Below are 14,431 nucleotides of genomic sequence, written 5' to 3' on the forward strand. Positions count from 1 at the left end.
GAACTTCTTCAATGTTTGTTGGTTCTAGGAGAAATGTATTGGCATTAGCTGGACCTAAAGTGTTGCTTTTTTCTGAAGGGACTGTAATTACATTTATGTTAACAAAAATTAGTTCATGGCATTAACCATTGCGTTCCCTCTCAGTGTTTCTCACTCACGTATAATCTCTACTACGGAATCCTTCTCCTGCCCACGTCCGATAAGAGCGTTAATTTTACTCCAGAATTTACTCGCACGACCTAATAAGCTTCCCTGCACTTTTTCAGTTCTTTGTTTAGGACATTACGGAAACGTTTAAAGGCAAGAAGGACCGCTTCATTACGGGAATTCATGAATTTTTTGAAGAGTCAATCCTTTTTATGAATTTTTTTAGTGCAGTTTCCGTGTCATCCAAGATTTTTATAATTTTTATTTTTCACGCGTTCCTTACGAATGAACTGTTTCTTATAGATGGATAAGAAGTTACCCATGATCGCTTCATAAGCACTTTCATGGAACCTCTGCCTTCCACCACAGCAACGCAATGCTCTAACCACTGGACCACGATCACATTCTTTATTGCGTGGAAATAATGTCAGTAATAGGATAGCGTACATTAATTACATCATATTTAGACGCAGGAGAAACGAAGTAGGCCACTATCGCATGCATATGCTTCTAGTTCCAAAGCCAACTAGCTCGTTGAGACGTTTGGCACTTGCGTCACGTGACAGTTTCTCATGTTCTTTCCTCGCAACAGCTCGCGCTTTGGGACTCTGTGTTAGGCTGCACCTTCTCCGGGATCGGCCCACATTTCTCAGTACTTTCCTCGTACCAGTCAAGGTTGCGTATAAACTGTGCGACATAGTACCGCATTTATGATTGGCCGAGGCACATATGCTGTACTGCATTATTAGGCACTTTGCGGCTGTCAATCCTGTAAGCTACCTCGTAAAAAGAAAAAGAATAAAGTGACTCTGCCGTTGCGACATCGTCGATGCTTTCGACGTTAAAGGTTGAACGTCATCGTTGTCACGTGCGCATTCCGTGCCTTCGACGCTGCTTTCACAGGCTTGACGAATTAGAAGTGCAGGCCAACACGTGACAATCTTGTCAAGAGGCATGTGTTGAGACAGCAACAACTTCTAGGCGATGCACATAATGTCATCCCAGCGTTTTTACTGCGCTGGAGGCCCCCATTGCCACAGTGAATTGGGTTCAAATCCCATTCGTGGCAGTTGTGGACTCTTCTTTTGCTTCGCGCTATGGTGATGGCAAAGCTGAGAATGACGAGGTAGCCAGACTACGACAAATTAACGCCGATGCTGATAATGGTGGCCATAACGACCGTTGTCGTCGCCAGAATGTAACGGAATGGACGCATTCATAAAGAAAACCGACTTGCACAAACATAACCACTGTTGCAGTAAAAACGCAGCCTTGAGTACCCCCCAAAATGGAGAGTTCAAATAACCACAACGTTTAAAGTGTGAATAAAGTTTTGGAGCATACCTTTTGTCAGACTAAAGGTGATTCTTATTATAACACGTAGTCATACGAGATACGCTCACGATATCAAGACGTTCGTGCGTCTGGAATGTTATAGGCACTTCTAGGAACATGGGTCTGTTCAATCAGTATGTGCACATAAGAACCAGTTAGTGTAATTAGTTAATTCTGGAATTTTACGGGCCAAAACCACGATTTGTTCATGAGGTACATCGTAGTGGGGGACTCCGGATTAATTTTGACCACCAGGGGATCTTTAACATGCCCCCAGTGCACGGGACACAGGAATTTTTCCATTTCGCCCCCATCGAAATGCCGTCGCGCGCCGCGGCCGGGATTTGATGCCACGACCTCGTTGCTTAACAGCGTTCCGCAAATTGTGACCAAATGTATTGGTGTTCCATTAATTTTTGAACTTCAATGCATAAAAAGTTTTTTTTTCATATAGTAAGTAAATTAACAGTGCATCTTCCCCGAAAGCTTGAGAGCACTTATCCCAAAACTGGGAATAATCCCTAAAGTACTCCCCAAAACTGGGAATAATCCCTAAAGTACTCCCAAGTGGATATGCCTTGTGAAATCGCTGGCTTCGATTCGTATATTCCGTTTTGTGCGCGAAAATATTTGTTAAAAGGTGATTAGGTAATTTTTTGACTTAATCAACTGTGCATTTTAATTTTCAACGCAACTAGTGTCCTCTTCTTCGAGTAATCCTGCTGAATGAGTCGATTTGCACTACCTATTCTCCACAGACAATTTTTTAAATATTATGCTAACATTAAAAAAAAACGCCCGTGTATAGGAGAGCATGAGAATCGCGTAACATGTTCCGGTGACCACCGACCACAATTGTTGCTCGTGCATCTGCGGAATTGCGTCAAAGTTAATAGGGTATACGTTCGCCCAAAGATTACAATCTGGTGCCCATCTCTGTATGATTGTCTGCTTGCGCACGACACCCAAGTGACAATATAGAACTCTGATAACGCAAAGTACCGAGAACGGCGCGTGATACTCAATACTTGTGGAGTATGATGAACCTCCTCCACATGCGGTATCCCCTGACGACGCCAAGAGCATTGAACTTTCAAACGAGAGCGTTCGCACCAATTATGACAAACTCTCCCACTTTCTGTTGTCAAAATCGAGTGTCAAATGCAAGATGGGGAAGTCATTACAGTGCAGATAAGACACGTCATGCCACTTAGCTCGCAACTTGGCGCAGCAGTCACTCTAATCATTTTTATTAACGCGGCATCAAGATAGAAATGATGTGTGAAGGAACGCGAACTTAACAAGCAACTCGACGGTGCTCTCCGTCAAGTCGCCCACCGAAGGGCTTCGATAGCCTCGCGGTGACAGCCTGCGGCAGGATCCGTAGTGCGTTCCCGTATCGCTCGCTCAAGGATTTCTGGCCAGAGCAATTTGCACGCTCAAGCGGGATCCGTTCACAATTGCGTCGGTTTCGTTCCGTTGTAAGATCCCGTTGCCACGATGTGACAATTCGTCACGATGAGCCCGGTGAGGCGGTAAAGGGGGGTTCGTGGCCAACGTGGTCCTTGCCGCCTTTTCTGTGCGATGACCTGCATAAATAAATGCGAAATACACCGAGCAAATAATGGCTATATCGCTGATATGTGCCCAAAGGGAGCGCTCTCTATGACAGTCCTTCACGAAGAGTCGCAGGATTAGGTCTCGAAGGGCGAAGAGATACAGAACCGACTCTCGATATAACAAAATGAAAATCTGAGCAACATTTCTGCCATTAAAAGGGACTTGTAAACATCCGTTCCTTTGTAGCTCCATTCCATCACTTGATGCTTCCGCGGTAAAGAAAAGGTGTGGGCATCTCTTCAAGGACACCAATTCGACAACGAATACGCTGTCATTCGTGCGCCTTTCCTTTGCCGCGTCCTTTATGGTCGCGTGTGGTTCTCGGGAAGTGTTACGTAAGGCATGAATACTCGCGCAAGGGTCCCTGAAGTAGTAGTCCTACTACTTCAAGGAATCTTAATTTCTTTGATGCTTGCTTACTTTTCTAACGTCCGAGACTTTCGATGTGCTTTTGGCTGGTCCTTAGGCGGCACGGCTGAAGGTTGTCCTTGCTTGGGGTCATCGGAAGCGGCGCTTGGACCAATGACCTTGTCTTCCGAGGCAGCTTGGGGCTGCACACTGTGGCGTAGTATTGTTTGAAGGTGCGTATCCATACATGCTTGGGCTTCCCAGCCAGTCTAGCGCTTTTATCTTGAGAAAGACGCTAAAGATTTGACATCCTGACACGGCGGCATTGTGTTGATACGCCAAAAAAAAAAAAAAAAACTAAACAAAAAGTTATGACACTTAACGGGGCAACAGTTACCGTACATAAAGCAAGGTCAGGATTAGGTCAAAGTGCGAAGTGATGCATTTGAGTGGGTGCTGTCGAGCTAGTTAGTACATGGGTATTCAGAATGAAAACAGCGCGAACTAATGGTACGGAAAACGGAGACCGACACAGCGCTGTAACTCTTACTTTTGGAGCGTTGGATGCGAATAAAACTTGAGGATAAGCTGCAAGGTATTGGAAGTCTTGGGAACATTTGGATGCGCAATCGTGTTCTTGTGCCCTCAGTTCACGTTTCCTCGTGTGTAGAGTGAGAAAAGTCACGTTTAGACTATGAAGGCTACGTTTCGTGTACCCTTTCTTTTTTGTTTTAACGTTTGCCACTGCTCGGCAACGTAACACAAACCCACCATACTAAATCTACAAATAAATATAACTAGGCCACCAACAGTAAGCAGGTCGCTTTGGCATTCTAGGGTGCTGCAATTTAGGCTTAGCTAATTTCAAGATGCTACAGAAAAGACCACGCCAAAAGACGTCAAAACGCAATATTTTGAGTGCCATCTCAGTGACAGTATTGGTACTTAGCCGAATCAGAAGATTTTCAGCTGTGTCCCTTCTCCTTTTGCAGCTGATTTCTAGCAGGCGTCTCACCGCCACTAGTACCAATAGGACTGCTCACCTGCCTCTAAGGTGGTAATAGGGACGTACAGACGGCACAGAGTCGGGTGAAAAGCAAGTCAATCGCAAGCCCCCTAGACTTCGTAAGCATTCCGGTATAGTCCGATGCGGGAACATGAACTTGTGTTTGCTTCACCTCAGGGGCCATTACTCAATATTGACTCTGTATTAGAGACTCATTAGTTCAGATGTTCCGCGCCACTAATCCCGCTCAATACGAAAGGAATGTAGGGCCGGGATAATGTAACAATTCTACTCTGTCATTCTTGGCCGCGCTTTGTCAGTGATCAGAGTGACGCTCTGAGCGCGCAACCAACGGAACCAGAGGTGCAACGGGTAATGTTCACAGGCACGCGTGTGGTTTCGGAATAGTGTGAAGTGCCTTCTTTAAACACCTTCAGATGACGGCAGTAAACGACATAGTCTTACAACTTCTGTTCAGACGACTTCTGTTCATATTTCACTCTTTTGTTCTGATTTGCTATATGGGCGTCGGCAAGTTGGCAATCGCAGCGTCATTTTGTGGTTCTATTTTGCCGCTCCTCTTATTTATAGTCGCTGAAGCACATAGGTTATCAGACTGAGTACGGAGGTAACGTATGGGTGTCGTAAGATTGCCAGCTGCGCCAACAATGTCGCAAAATGTGTCATGTGGCGTTCGACAAGCACTGCAATATTGAAAGCGTTTCATATTCTCAGACGTCTGCAATAACCTACAGCTATTCTGTCGTAAACGAAGCACCAAACATTTAGTCGAAACTTTTATTTTTTCTCGGATACGAAACGCGACCTTACACATTTGGGCCAACGCAGTATGACGTCATGGATCGCTCGATTTTTCATATGCAATTGTAAGTGGCCGTCGGAAAAATGAACGCTCCACAGTGAGTCGAAATGCGAAAATGCGAACGGAAATACGATGCACTGTTTACGTTGAAGGACCGGAATGAACGCATGACGTCAAGCCCTACTGCTTGCACGATAAATTTAAAAGCATTTAAAATTGAATAATTATCCGTCATTTATACTATAGGATGCAGGACTCTTAACCGCAGTTGAGCATCCTTCTTGGAACAAATTCTAGAATTTTTGGCACGTGTAACTATCAGTGCAATTCTTCTACATTACTTTAACTACCGAATTGCAAAATTAATTTTTACTTTACATTTTTATAGAAACATTCTCGTGCATAGATTTCTGGCACCTTCGGCGAGCTACAAGCCAAATGGCACTTCGACACGCCTACCTAACATATTTTGCCACACATTTAGATCACTATTCGTATTATTTGATAATTATTGTTCATTATTAGGGGGCCAAGTAAAACAATCATACCGCGATGTTTTCGTGAGGCTATAATTCTACGACAGGCACCTTTCATAAAACGTCGCTTTTTCAGGTTCAATTTCGCCACACAATCTGCTAAGGGCAGTGGCACAGAACACCATTAGAAAGCTAACACAAGTAAAACATTCGTACTATGCCGTTGGAGATACCGACAAGGGAGATGCCCTCGGCGATGATCTTTTGCTCATCAGGGGTGAAATCCTGGGAGAGAGCCGCCTATTCTGGGCTCTCTCAGCAGGAGTGTTGGACCTGGACAGGATGTGCGCGGTGGACATTCCGTGCTCGACCTTGTACGAATCCGCGCTCTTCACGTTCACCGGTCTGGGTTCGTCGGCGAACACCACCGCGGTTTGCTCGTTCATAAGCTAGGAAACACGCGCAGCATAGAAGGCGAGGAAAAGAGTTAAAATCAATCAATCAATCAATCAATCAATCAATCAATCAAGCAAGCAAAGAAACTACCTCACAGGTCGTCGTAATTCACCTGTGCGACTACTACGCAAAAGCAGTACCAGGATCCGTCCACCCACACATTCATCACATATGCCTCCGAGATCAGATGGCGTTGCAAACCGCCTTAAAACCCTTGTGAGAAGGAAACATGTAACACTCATTTGATTGCACTGGCCCTGAGATAGGATGCCATTACGAGCAGCGCTAACACACCTATTGCGAAGGCCCATGTCATGCGCTGGTATCAGGATCGGTTCACCAACACCTTTGGCTTCAGCGATCGGTCATTGTTGAAAATTGCAGAAAAATCTTGCCAGCACACATACCTCGCTGTGATATTCGAACCGGTGCTCTTGATTACATTGCCTGCGCATTCCGCCTGTGTTACAAATTGCACTGAAACATTCGCGAAGACACATATCGTGCACCGGGTGTCAGGATCGGCCAACCAATGCCTTTGATTACACAGCGTCCGGGATGGACCCGCTCTATTTTGCATGTATATTTTGCATGCGATGAGTCTAGCAGGTGAGCGAGTATTATGCGGTGAGTCTCCTGCATAATGATTTCGCCTGAAAGCGATCAATATTAAGTGAAATCAGTTTGAATTGCGTGCATGTAACAACAAACTGGCCCTTATAATAGCTTCAACCTTGCTGCTTGTTGGAATTTTTAAGAAGATTGACTGAGACAATTTAGTGGAGCATTAATCTGGATATTCAAATCCGAATGGCGTTGAAGTATTCAAGAATTGTTTATTAGTGCTAGAAGGGTTACCAATGAGTGCGCAATATTACCTGGTGCCTAGTGCTTCAGCGCATGCGTACAAACTTCCCCCAAACTTTGGAAAATGATTAAGGGCCTTACTGGTGATTGCTTTCACGAGACAGGTATACATTCTGAGGTGATTTAACGTTGTAATTCGCCAAGTAATTATGAAAATTACGCTAGTTATATTTTTTACTTGTAAGAGTAATACGAATGAACGTAACGCCAGTCTTTAGGCCCGTCATCTGAGGAGTTGGCAACCGGTTTGACTCATCCAAAAAGCGCACGCTGCTGTGTTTCTGCAGGGTAATTGATTGTGGCCAATTTCACCAAGAAAAATAAAACTGAGCTGCCCAACATAGGGAGCCGACATACGCGCGCGACTCCGTCGCTGAGACCGAGTCACAATCGTATATGTCGGTTCCTTACGGGGACGGCAACAGTCACACCGTTTTATCGGCGAGGAGGAACGTAGCCTGGAGCTAGCACATACCGGACTGGCATGTGTGGATTGCCGCTTCTCCCAGCGGTAGCTTGGAGCGGTGGCGGTGTCATTGCATTAATGCGGTGCTAACGTGCTATGCTTTGATTGGTGCGATTTCAGTTGACTCAGTGTCAATGGCCTACCACTGTGCTGCATTCGGCTGCAAAAATAACTTTCGGAAGCGAACGTAAGTGCCTCTATGCTTCAGCGGCGACTCCGTGGACTCCGCTGCTGCGGTTGTAGACAAGCGTCGGCTTCGGTTTACCAGCATTACCAGAACGGGCTTGACGCCATCAGCTTCGTCGCGTGTATGTTCAGATTTTGTTTTCAGTGAGCGCACGAAGAACTCGGCACCCATGATCAAACTGGAATATGAACGAAAGGTGCGTATTTAAGTCGATGATCTGGTGCGAATGGACTAAGTCAAATATTCTTTCGCGCAGGCACAGTAAAGTTATTCTCTTCGAATGTATTCTAAGATTATCATGGTTGGCGACCAACATTCTGATGGATGTTGACCGGCGGCGTGTTATGAAAGCAGTATGTGCCGATGAAGAAAATGAAGGTGCGTTATATCTTTCTGTAACCAAAGCTATGCCTACCATGTGCCGGCCGCCCTAGTTTACATGGGCTCTCCTTTGCATCTGAATCTCGCCGGTAAGCTGTCTGGCCGATGCCCACGCATGGCGCGATGCCCACGCATGGCGCCTCACTCCAAGGCTAAACATACACGTTGCAGAAAGACGTCTGATAAGGCTACTTCGATTTACTTGATGCGGATAGTCCGCTAATGATCCGTGGATTTCACTGATAGAAGGGCGCGTCGTAATCTCATGAAGCTACCGGAGGCTGCCCAAACTATCACCGCAAGTCACTTGTTTTGCGTATAAGTAATTGGTCTGTCCCATTCGCCTGCACTTTTTGCCACAATTTCACTGCACAGTTCCCAGCTCGTGCCACACCATTTCAGAAGTTCAGGCGCAGCGCTACACTAGAGCCTTCCGGAAATGAATGCAAAAGAGCCGATGTGGTGCAGGTCTTCTGCTTCTTTGTTTATATCATCCGCGTTTCGTTGCTCGGGTTGGTTGTTCAGTATGTGCTGCGATTGTACTGTGAATAGCCATTTTCAGCAGATGTGCAGTTGCCATGCTGTAAGGCAAATGATGTGCAGTAGCTCTTTACCAGGACTGCAGAAGCAAAAATGAGCAGTGTAAGAATCTAGTTCCAATGCTGCCGCGTAAGCTGATGAGACGAAAAAAATTATATATTGTGAGGAGGCGGCAAGAAACTAATTTGAATGACAGTTCAAGCAGCTTTTCCGCCTTTTTCGAGACACGTACGAGGGCCATGAGGGCCGCGTACAAATACTCGCTTCTGTCGCGCAGATGGGTGCCGTCGCTGCCAATTAATGGCTAAATTTCTGTCAGTACGCCATTCAGCAGCACGGTCATATTCCTGGTAGCGTCATCTTCTGCCATGCTGCCGCACAAAACGTGTGCTCCTTTGCCACTGGCACGACATCGGCACTGACAATCCCAGCGGTTCAGGAAGTTCAGGAAATGCGCCTGAACTTTACCTTCCCGTTTTAATACAAATCGCACCACTGAATCGAACGGTGAAGTGCAGCACAGCCTGAGCAAGTTCACGAAGTGCAGGCCAATCGAACGGACGTAATATATGAATTGAGGCCGCACCACTGGATTCCAGTAGGCGTGCAAGCTTACGGTGGGGTTGGGTCAGCGACTCTTGCGCTGTGGAGTGGTCCTGCGTCTACCAACAGACGACTGCAGCAACGAGAGTGACTTCCAATGAAAGTGTAATATTAGTTCACGTTCAGCATCTCTCAAGCTTTTCAAAACAAGCTCATAGGGACTATAGCTTCTGCTTCGGTAGAAATGCACGCTTCATCCCGTAAAGCCGACATTAGACGGGATGCCAATATAAGATTCAACAATGTTTTCAGTTTGTTTTTCAGGTTAGTAAAACCTGCGTTTAACTCAGTGTGAACAGCGGTGGAACGCAGATTGACTTCTAAATTTTTTTTTGCGAAATACTGTACTGCGGCGATGTTTTTTTAATGGTTAAGAACTCACCCGAAAGAGCTTCTCCCAGGCTTTGACAACTGCCGGAGGCATGAGCTCCTCCTGGTTGGCGCACAGAACGTCAATGACGACGCGTCCCAGCTCGACAAAGTGCTCGGGTGCCACACCGCTCTTTTGCATGTGGAACTCGGCGTTCTTCACAATGATTTCCAGCAGAGTCTTCGGAGTGTCCAGAGAATCCACCATGACGGTGATCTGGTGGCCCACGGTAGACGCATGCGCGCTGCATTTGAATGCGAAGCATTCTTGCGTTAATTTCCAGGCACTTTGCTGTAGGCAGGTAGGTTCATGCCCTGCATCGTTGAGGGCCCTCTCGAATAAAAAAGTAAATTCAAGCCTCCGGTGGTGCGATCGAAACCTCGGACTCCCAACACAACCACCCGATGCCCTAGCATTAGGCCACGCTTGCACGCAAGTTTCCTTGTGTCAAAGCGAACGAACGCGCGAGCAATAGGAAATCTTACTCCACTCCCTCCCGTTCCCCACGTGGCACAACAACAAGATGCTTATTAAAGCCAGTACATGCCAGTTTCTCCCATTCTTCTTCCTTACAGCTAAGTCTTTGAGACTGTGTTATACTGCATCGAGATTGAACCAGGACGTAACGAAAGAGGTCGAAACGTTTCTTTACCAGAGTAGAAAAAAATATTTCGTCATGCGATCACCGCCACAGTCTATCGTTGTAGCCGCCGGCTTCTTGCTACTATCGTCACACATACGGGAGCGTACGTGTGACGACGCTTTGAACAGGTAAGTGGCAGTTTTTTGCATGAATAACGGCAAGGGCCACGTTGACTTGAATGCTCTGGAGCTCTGCCACATCTGCCCACGCTCTGTCTTCTGGTTCTATTGCAGTGTCGTGTGTGGCGCTGATCAAAGCTGACGTAATTTGGGGGTTACATTTGGTTATGTCTCAATGATCGGTTTTGATCTTGTGGCGGAACATTTGTTGGCGCCGGCGGTTACTCACTTGAATTTCGGATCCCTTTTCAGAGCGCTGAGCTTTTTCTCCCGGAAATTTTTGAACAGCTGCTGGTATTCGGGGTGCTTGACAAAGAGCGAGGTGAACAGTATGACGCCGTAGTCTTCGTGTTCCGTCTTGAAAGCGTGCCACGAGTCTCGAATCAGGCGCCTGTCCTTGCCCGTTAGGCGTGTCGTCATGTCCTCGGTGTCCTTGTTGAAGATGTTGCCCATGGATACGTCCAAGACGATGTTGAGTCATCTACAATTTATTCCTGTGTTGCGGCGACTCAGCTGGCCTGGGCCCTCGCTTGCCTGCCTCCGAAAGTGGGCGTGTACCCTCAAGGATGATTCTTCTTCTCCATAAAACTGCATGCTGAGGATGATGATGACGACGTCAAAGCCAGAGGCATATCCCCTCTATAGGGGGTTGGTAAAGAATTTATCGATGATGAAGATATGGAATAATGGCACAAACGGACTTTCGATGATGTGATGTGAATACGAATATGTATAAACACGGTCCTCTAAATGGAAGATTATTTCCTTTCGTCTGGAAGTAGTGTGAAAATTGTTCTGTGTCGCATTCGAATGCTCCAGCAAGTGACGACATCCTCAGGGTCAATGGCCATATAAGCAGTGAGGGGAATTACGTCTAGCAGGGTTGTATTGAATGGAAGAATTCTGTTTAGGATTTCATGTAACGGCGGAACTGTGACATAAGTGTAATATGCTGATTTTTGGAGAGTGATGCGTGAACAGGCATGCGCCATAAATAATGTCTCTGGATTACTACTAGCAACATGACTTTAAATTGAAAATTATTCATCGTTGGACCAAAATTTGTGAAGTAATCTTTCCTGACGTTCGTTTGATGATGATTATGATATTTGGTGTTTTGTGGCGCAAGGGCCAAGTGTGGCCAAAGAGCGCCAAGACAACGTGTGGTATGTTTGCCATGATCAGTGAGTTCCGATGACAGGATGCAATGTGGCTGTAAAGGGGCCCAAGAACAAATCGTGGTATAGAAGCGTAAAACATATATCGAATAGAATTATGGCAGTGACGTGTGGAATGATCCGTGGGTAGTGAATGGATGAGAAATGGTCATGGTGCTAAAACTAGACATATAAAGTAGCACGACGCATACCGAAGGCTTTGTGGACAAGGACCAGGAGGCACGTGCTCTATTTAATAACATACCGCAGCAGCGGCCTCTGCATAGAGGCCGTGCTACTGGTCCCGTGGATAGATAACACGGGAAATTATGTATATCTTTTAAAAAGCGCGAGAAGTGATTGATATTTAAAAAGAGGTTCATTGCCACAAAACATACAGGGATGTAATGGAAGATTTTGCCGTAATGGTAATGGAAAATGTCTTTTTCGCTGAGGCTCCAGTTCACGGCATTGCAGGAGGACATGAAGTACACTGGACGTTAGTTTGACACATGGCTCGATACAACGGCACAAATCAGCTTTGCATAGAGGCGAAGGGAGCCATAAGCGGTTTCGTTTTTTTCCAGAGTTGTGTGTGAAATGACGTTTACTTTCAAAAAAGGAAATCTGCTAGTTCTCGGACAGTGGTACTTGATCTTAGGTGCATATTTCCCAGGATCGAAGGTGTTCCTGGACGACATTCTGAAGTGAAGTGGGCTGGCCTGAGTAGGCAAGTTAGCCGAACCCGATTCATTGGTTTGAGCAACGTGCTTTATCTATTATTTTTTTTTCTGCAGGCACTAGCCTTCAATATTTCTTTTACCGGCTATGTTCTGTTTGCATGTGATGCATTTGTGTCAAAATCTCCCCCACTTGGTGCCAAGAGTGTCATACTTCTTCCTGAGCGTCTTAAGGTTGAAAATTTCCTAAACCGTGTGTGATTCACTATGCATACATGTAGCAGCAGGAATCTCTGGCACTTGGTCTGGCTGTTTCGACCATTGCCTATGCTGCTACTTATTGTGCGGCACGATGTATCAGCGTGGCAGACGACCGCGAAGGGAAGCAAGTGCTGAAACGTTTCAATGCTCTGCCCCACGTGATCGACGTCTGTGCCATGACGTTATGATACATACACTTCCTGGGAAACAAAACTAAAGCGTGTTTGTGGAAAAGTAATGATAGTAAAGCTTTTTTTTCAGCGGGCTCAAGGACCAGCCAGCATTTTGCTAGTGTTTCTTTGTCAACAACGTTATATACCGCACAAAAATGAAAGTCGAAATTGTAACGTCAATACTTTTTTAAACAGCGTGGAGTGTCACTGAAAAGCAGTGGCCAGTTTAGTCGCGGGTTGGCACTGTCTATTAACTTAGGCGCAGTATGAGCATTGATTAGAGAAAATAGGTAATAACACAACAATAAGTATTCAAAGGTAAATATTCAATAATTATTCAAAGGTAAATACTCAACAAAAGTATTCAAAGGAAGTATTGCAAAGGTAAATCCAGGGGCTCGCGCACTTCTATTGAGTGCAAGAGCATGATGTACAAGAACACAAAGTCATAAAAGGAGCGTTGAGCAAGAAGATGACCCATGCGTAGCACGCAGGAATACTCCGGACACTTATCGGAATGTGAGAAAAGGCATCCCAAAAGCTTATAAAAATGGGGTGGTCTTCAAGAAGCTCCATGGTTTAAAGAAAGTTGGTGATAAGGGAAACATCGGCACTGTAAAAAACAAGCAAAGAATGTTTGAAATTTTGATGGCACAGAAGCGGAGAAGAAACACAATAATACGAAACAATGCTGGTTATAGGGCTGCACGATGGAGTAATTATTCGCTTATCTGATTGTAGCGTGCAACGAGTGGAAATTAGAACATATTTATTCAGTGTAAAGCTATGCAAGAACCCAAATAGTATGCTGAATTTTTGTGGCACATGTAGCTGCAACCACCCAGTTTCTAAGGAGAAGTGACTCATCATCATCACCGTCGTTTACTGTGTCGACCAGAGGTGTCGAGTGGTGAAACGTTCTAGGAAGCGAATATTGTAACCCGATTTGTATAGATACGCCTTGCCACGAGCGCTCGTTTGTGATAGTGATGCCGCTTAAATGTGTGACAATGTAGCGACACAGGCATATTTCGCGCGATTTACCCCACTGAAGCGATTTCCTCACGGCGATTTATGAGCCACTGCGACGTAAACAAGTGAAATATGACTACAACGTAAAACGCTTCTGAAATATATTGTACTGTTAGAGATTCAGTGATCAGATGCCCCACTTGCAAGGTTTATGGGGCACAATCCGCTGTCGAGCCGATGGTGGTTCTTTATCTGTGTCTCCCGACATTTTGTTGTAGAACTAAAGATTTGAAAAAAAAAAAGACCGAATGCCACATAGGCTTTACAAAAGTACACCCTTTAGTGGGCTGCTTCTACTAGATCTTGACCGCCTATGGCTCTTTGGCTGCTTCTACTAGATTTTGACCGCCTATGGTTCTTTAAGGTGCGCAGAAATCTCGGTACGCCCTCACCGTTCTTACACTTTGTCCACAAAGTGACGGGACTGCCGGTACTGGGACTCGAACGCGTGACTTAGGGATGAGCAGTAAAACCGCCCATCCACTAAGCTAGCGCGGTATAAAATTAATAGGCTACTATGGCTTTAGTTACACGATATCACCAAGCCACAAACATCTTTATTTTAACGTTTAACACTTCCTAATTAACTACTTGGCCATCATTTGTGGTAGTTATTATACAACGGACAACGCAGTCCACGTGTAGAAGAGTATTGTCTTCTTTGCGCCTGCGATTTTCCAAACGCGAGTGTTTCGCTCGCATCAGCGTCTCGTCTCCTTCGTATACAGAATGCAAGTTTCG

General features: G+C 45.6%; 1 protein-coding gene across 1 annotated transcript; it reads right to left on the bottom strand.

Annotated features, from left to right (window-relative positions):
• Nucleotides 1-2,399: 2,399 nt before the first annotated feature.
• LOC125939968 (uncharacterized) lies at nucleotides 2,400-11,441 on the bottom strand. The gene is made up of 5 exons (XM_049655562.1): nucleotides 10,617-11,441; nucleotides 9,638-9,869; nucleotides 5,972-6,204; nucleotides 3,523-3,660; nucleotides 2,400-3,071 (listed from the first exon to the last, which is right to left on the bottom strand). The coding sequence occupies exons 1-5, from the start codon at nucleotides 10,838-10,840 to the stop codon at nucleotides 2,996-2,998; spliced, it is 903 nt and encodes a 300-aa protein (XP_049511519.1). The 5' UTR covers nucleotides 10,841-11,441; the 3' UTR covers nucleotides 2,400-2,995.
• Between the last annotated feature and the right edge of the window lie 2,990 nt (nucleotides 11,442-14,431).

This window comes from Dermacentor silvarum, chromosome 9 (assembly GCF_013339745.2).
Source record: "Dermacentor silvarum isolate Dsil-2018 chromosome 9, BIME_Dsil_1.4, whole genome shotgun sequence".
NCBI classification, from domain to species: Eukaryota; Metazoa; Arthropoda; class Arachnida; order Ixodida; family Ixodidae; genus Dermacentor; species Dermacentor silvarum.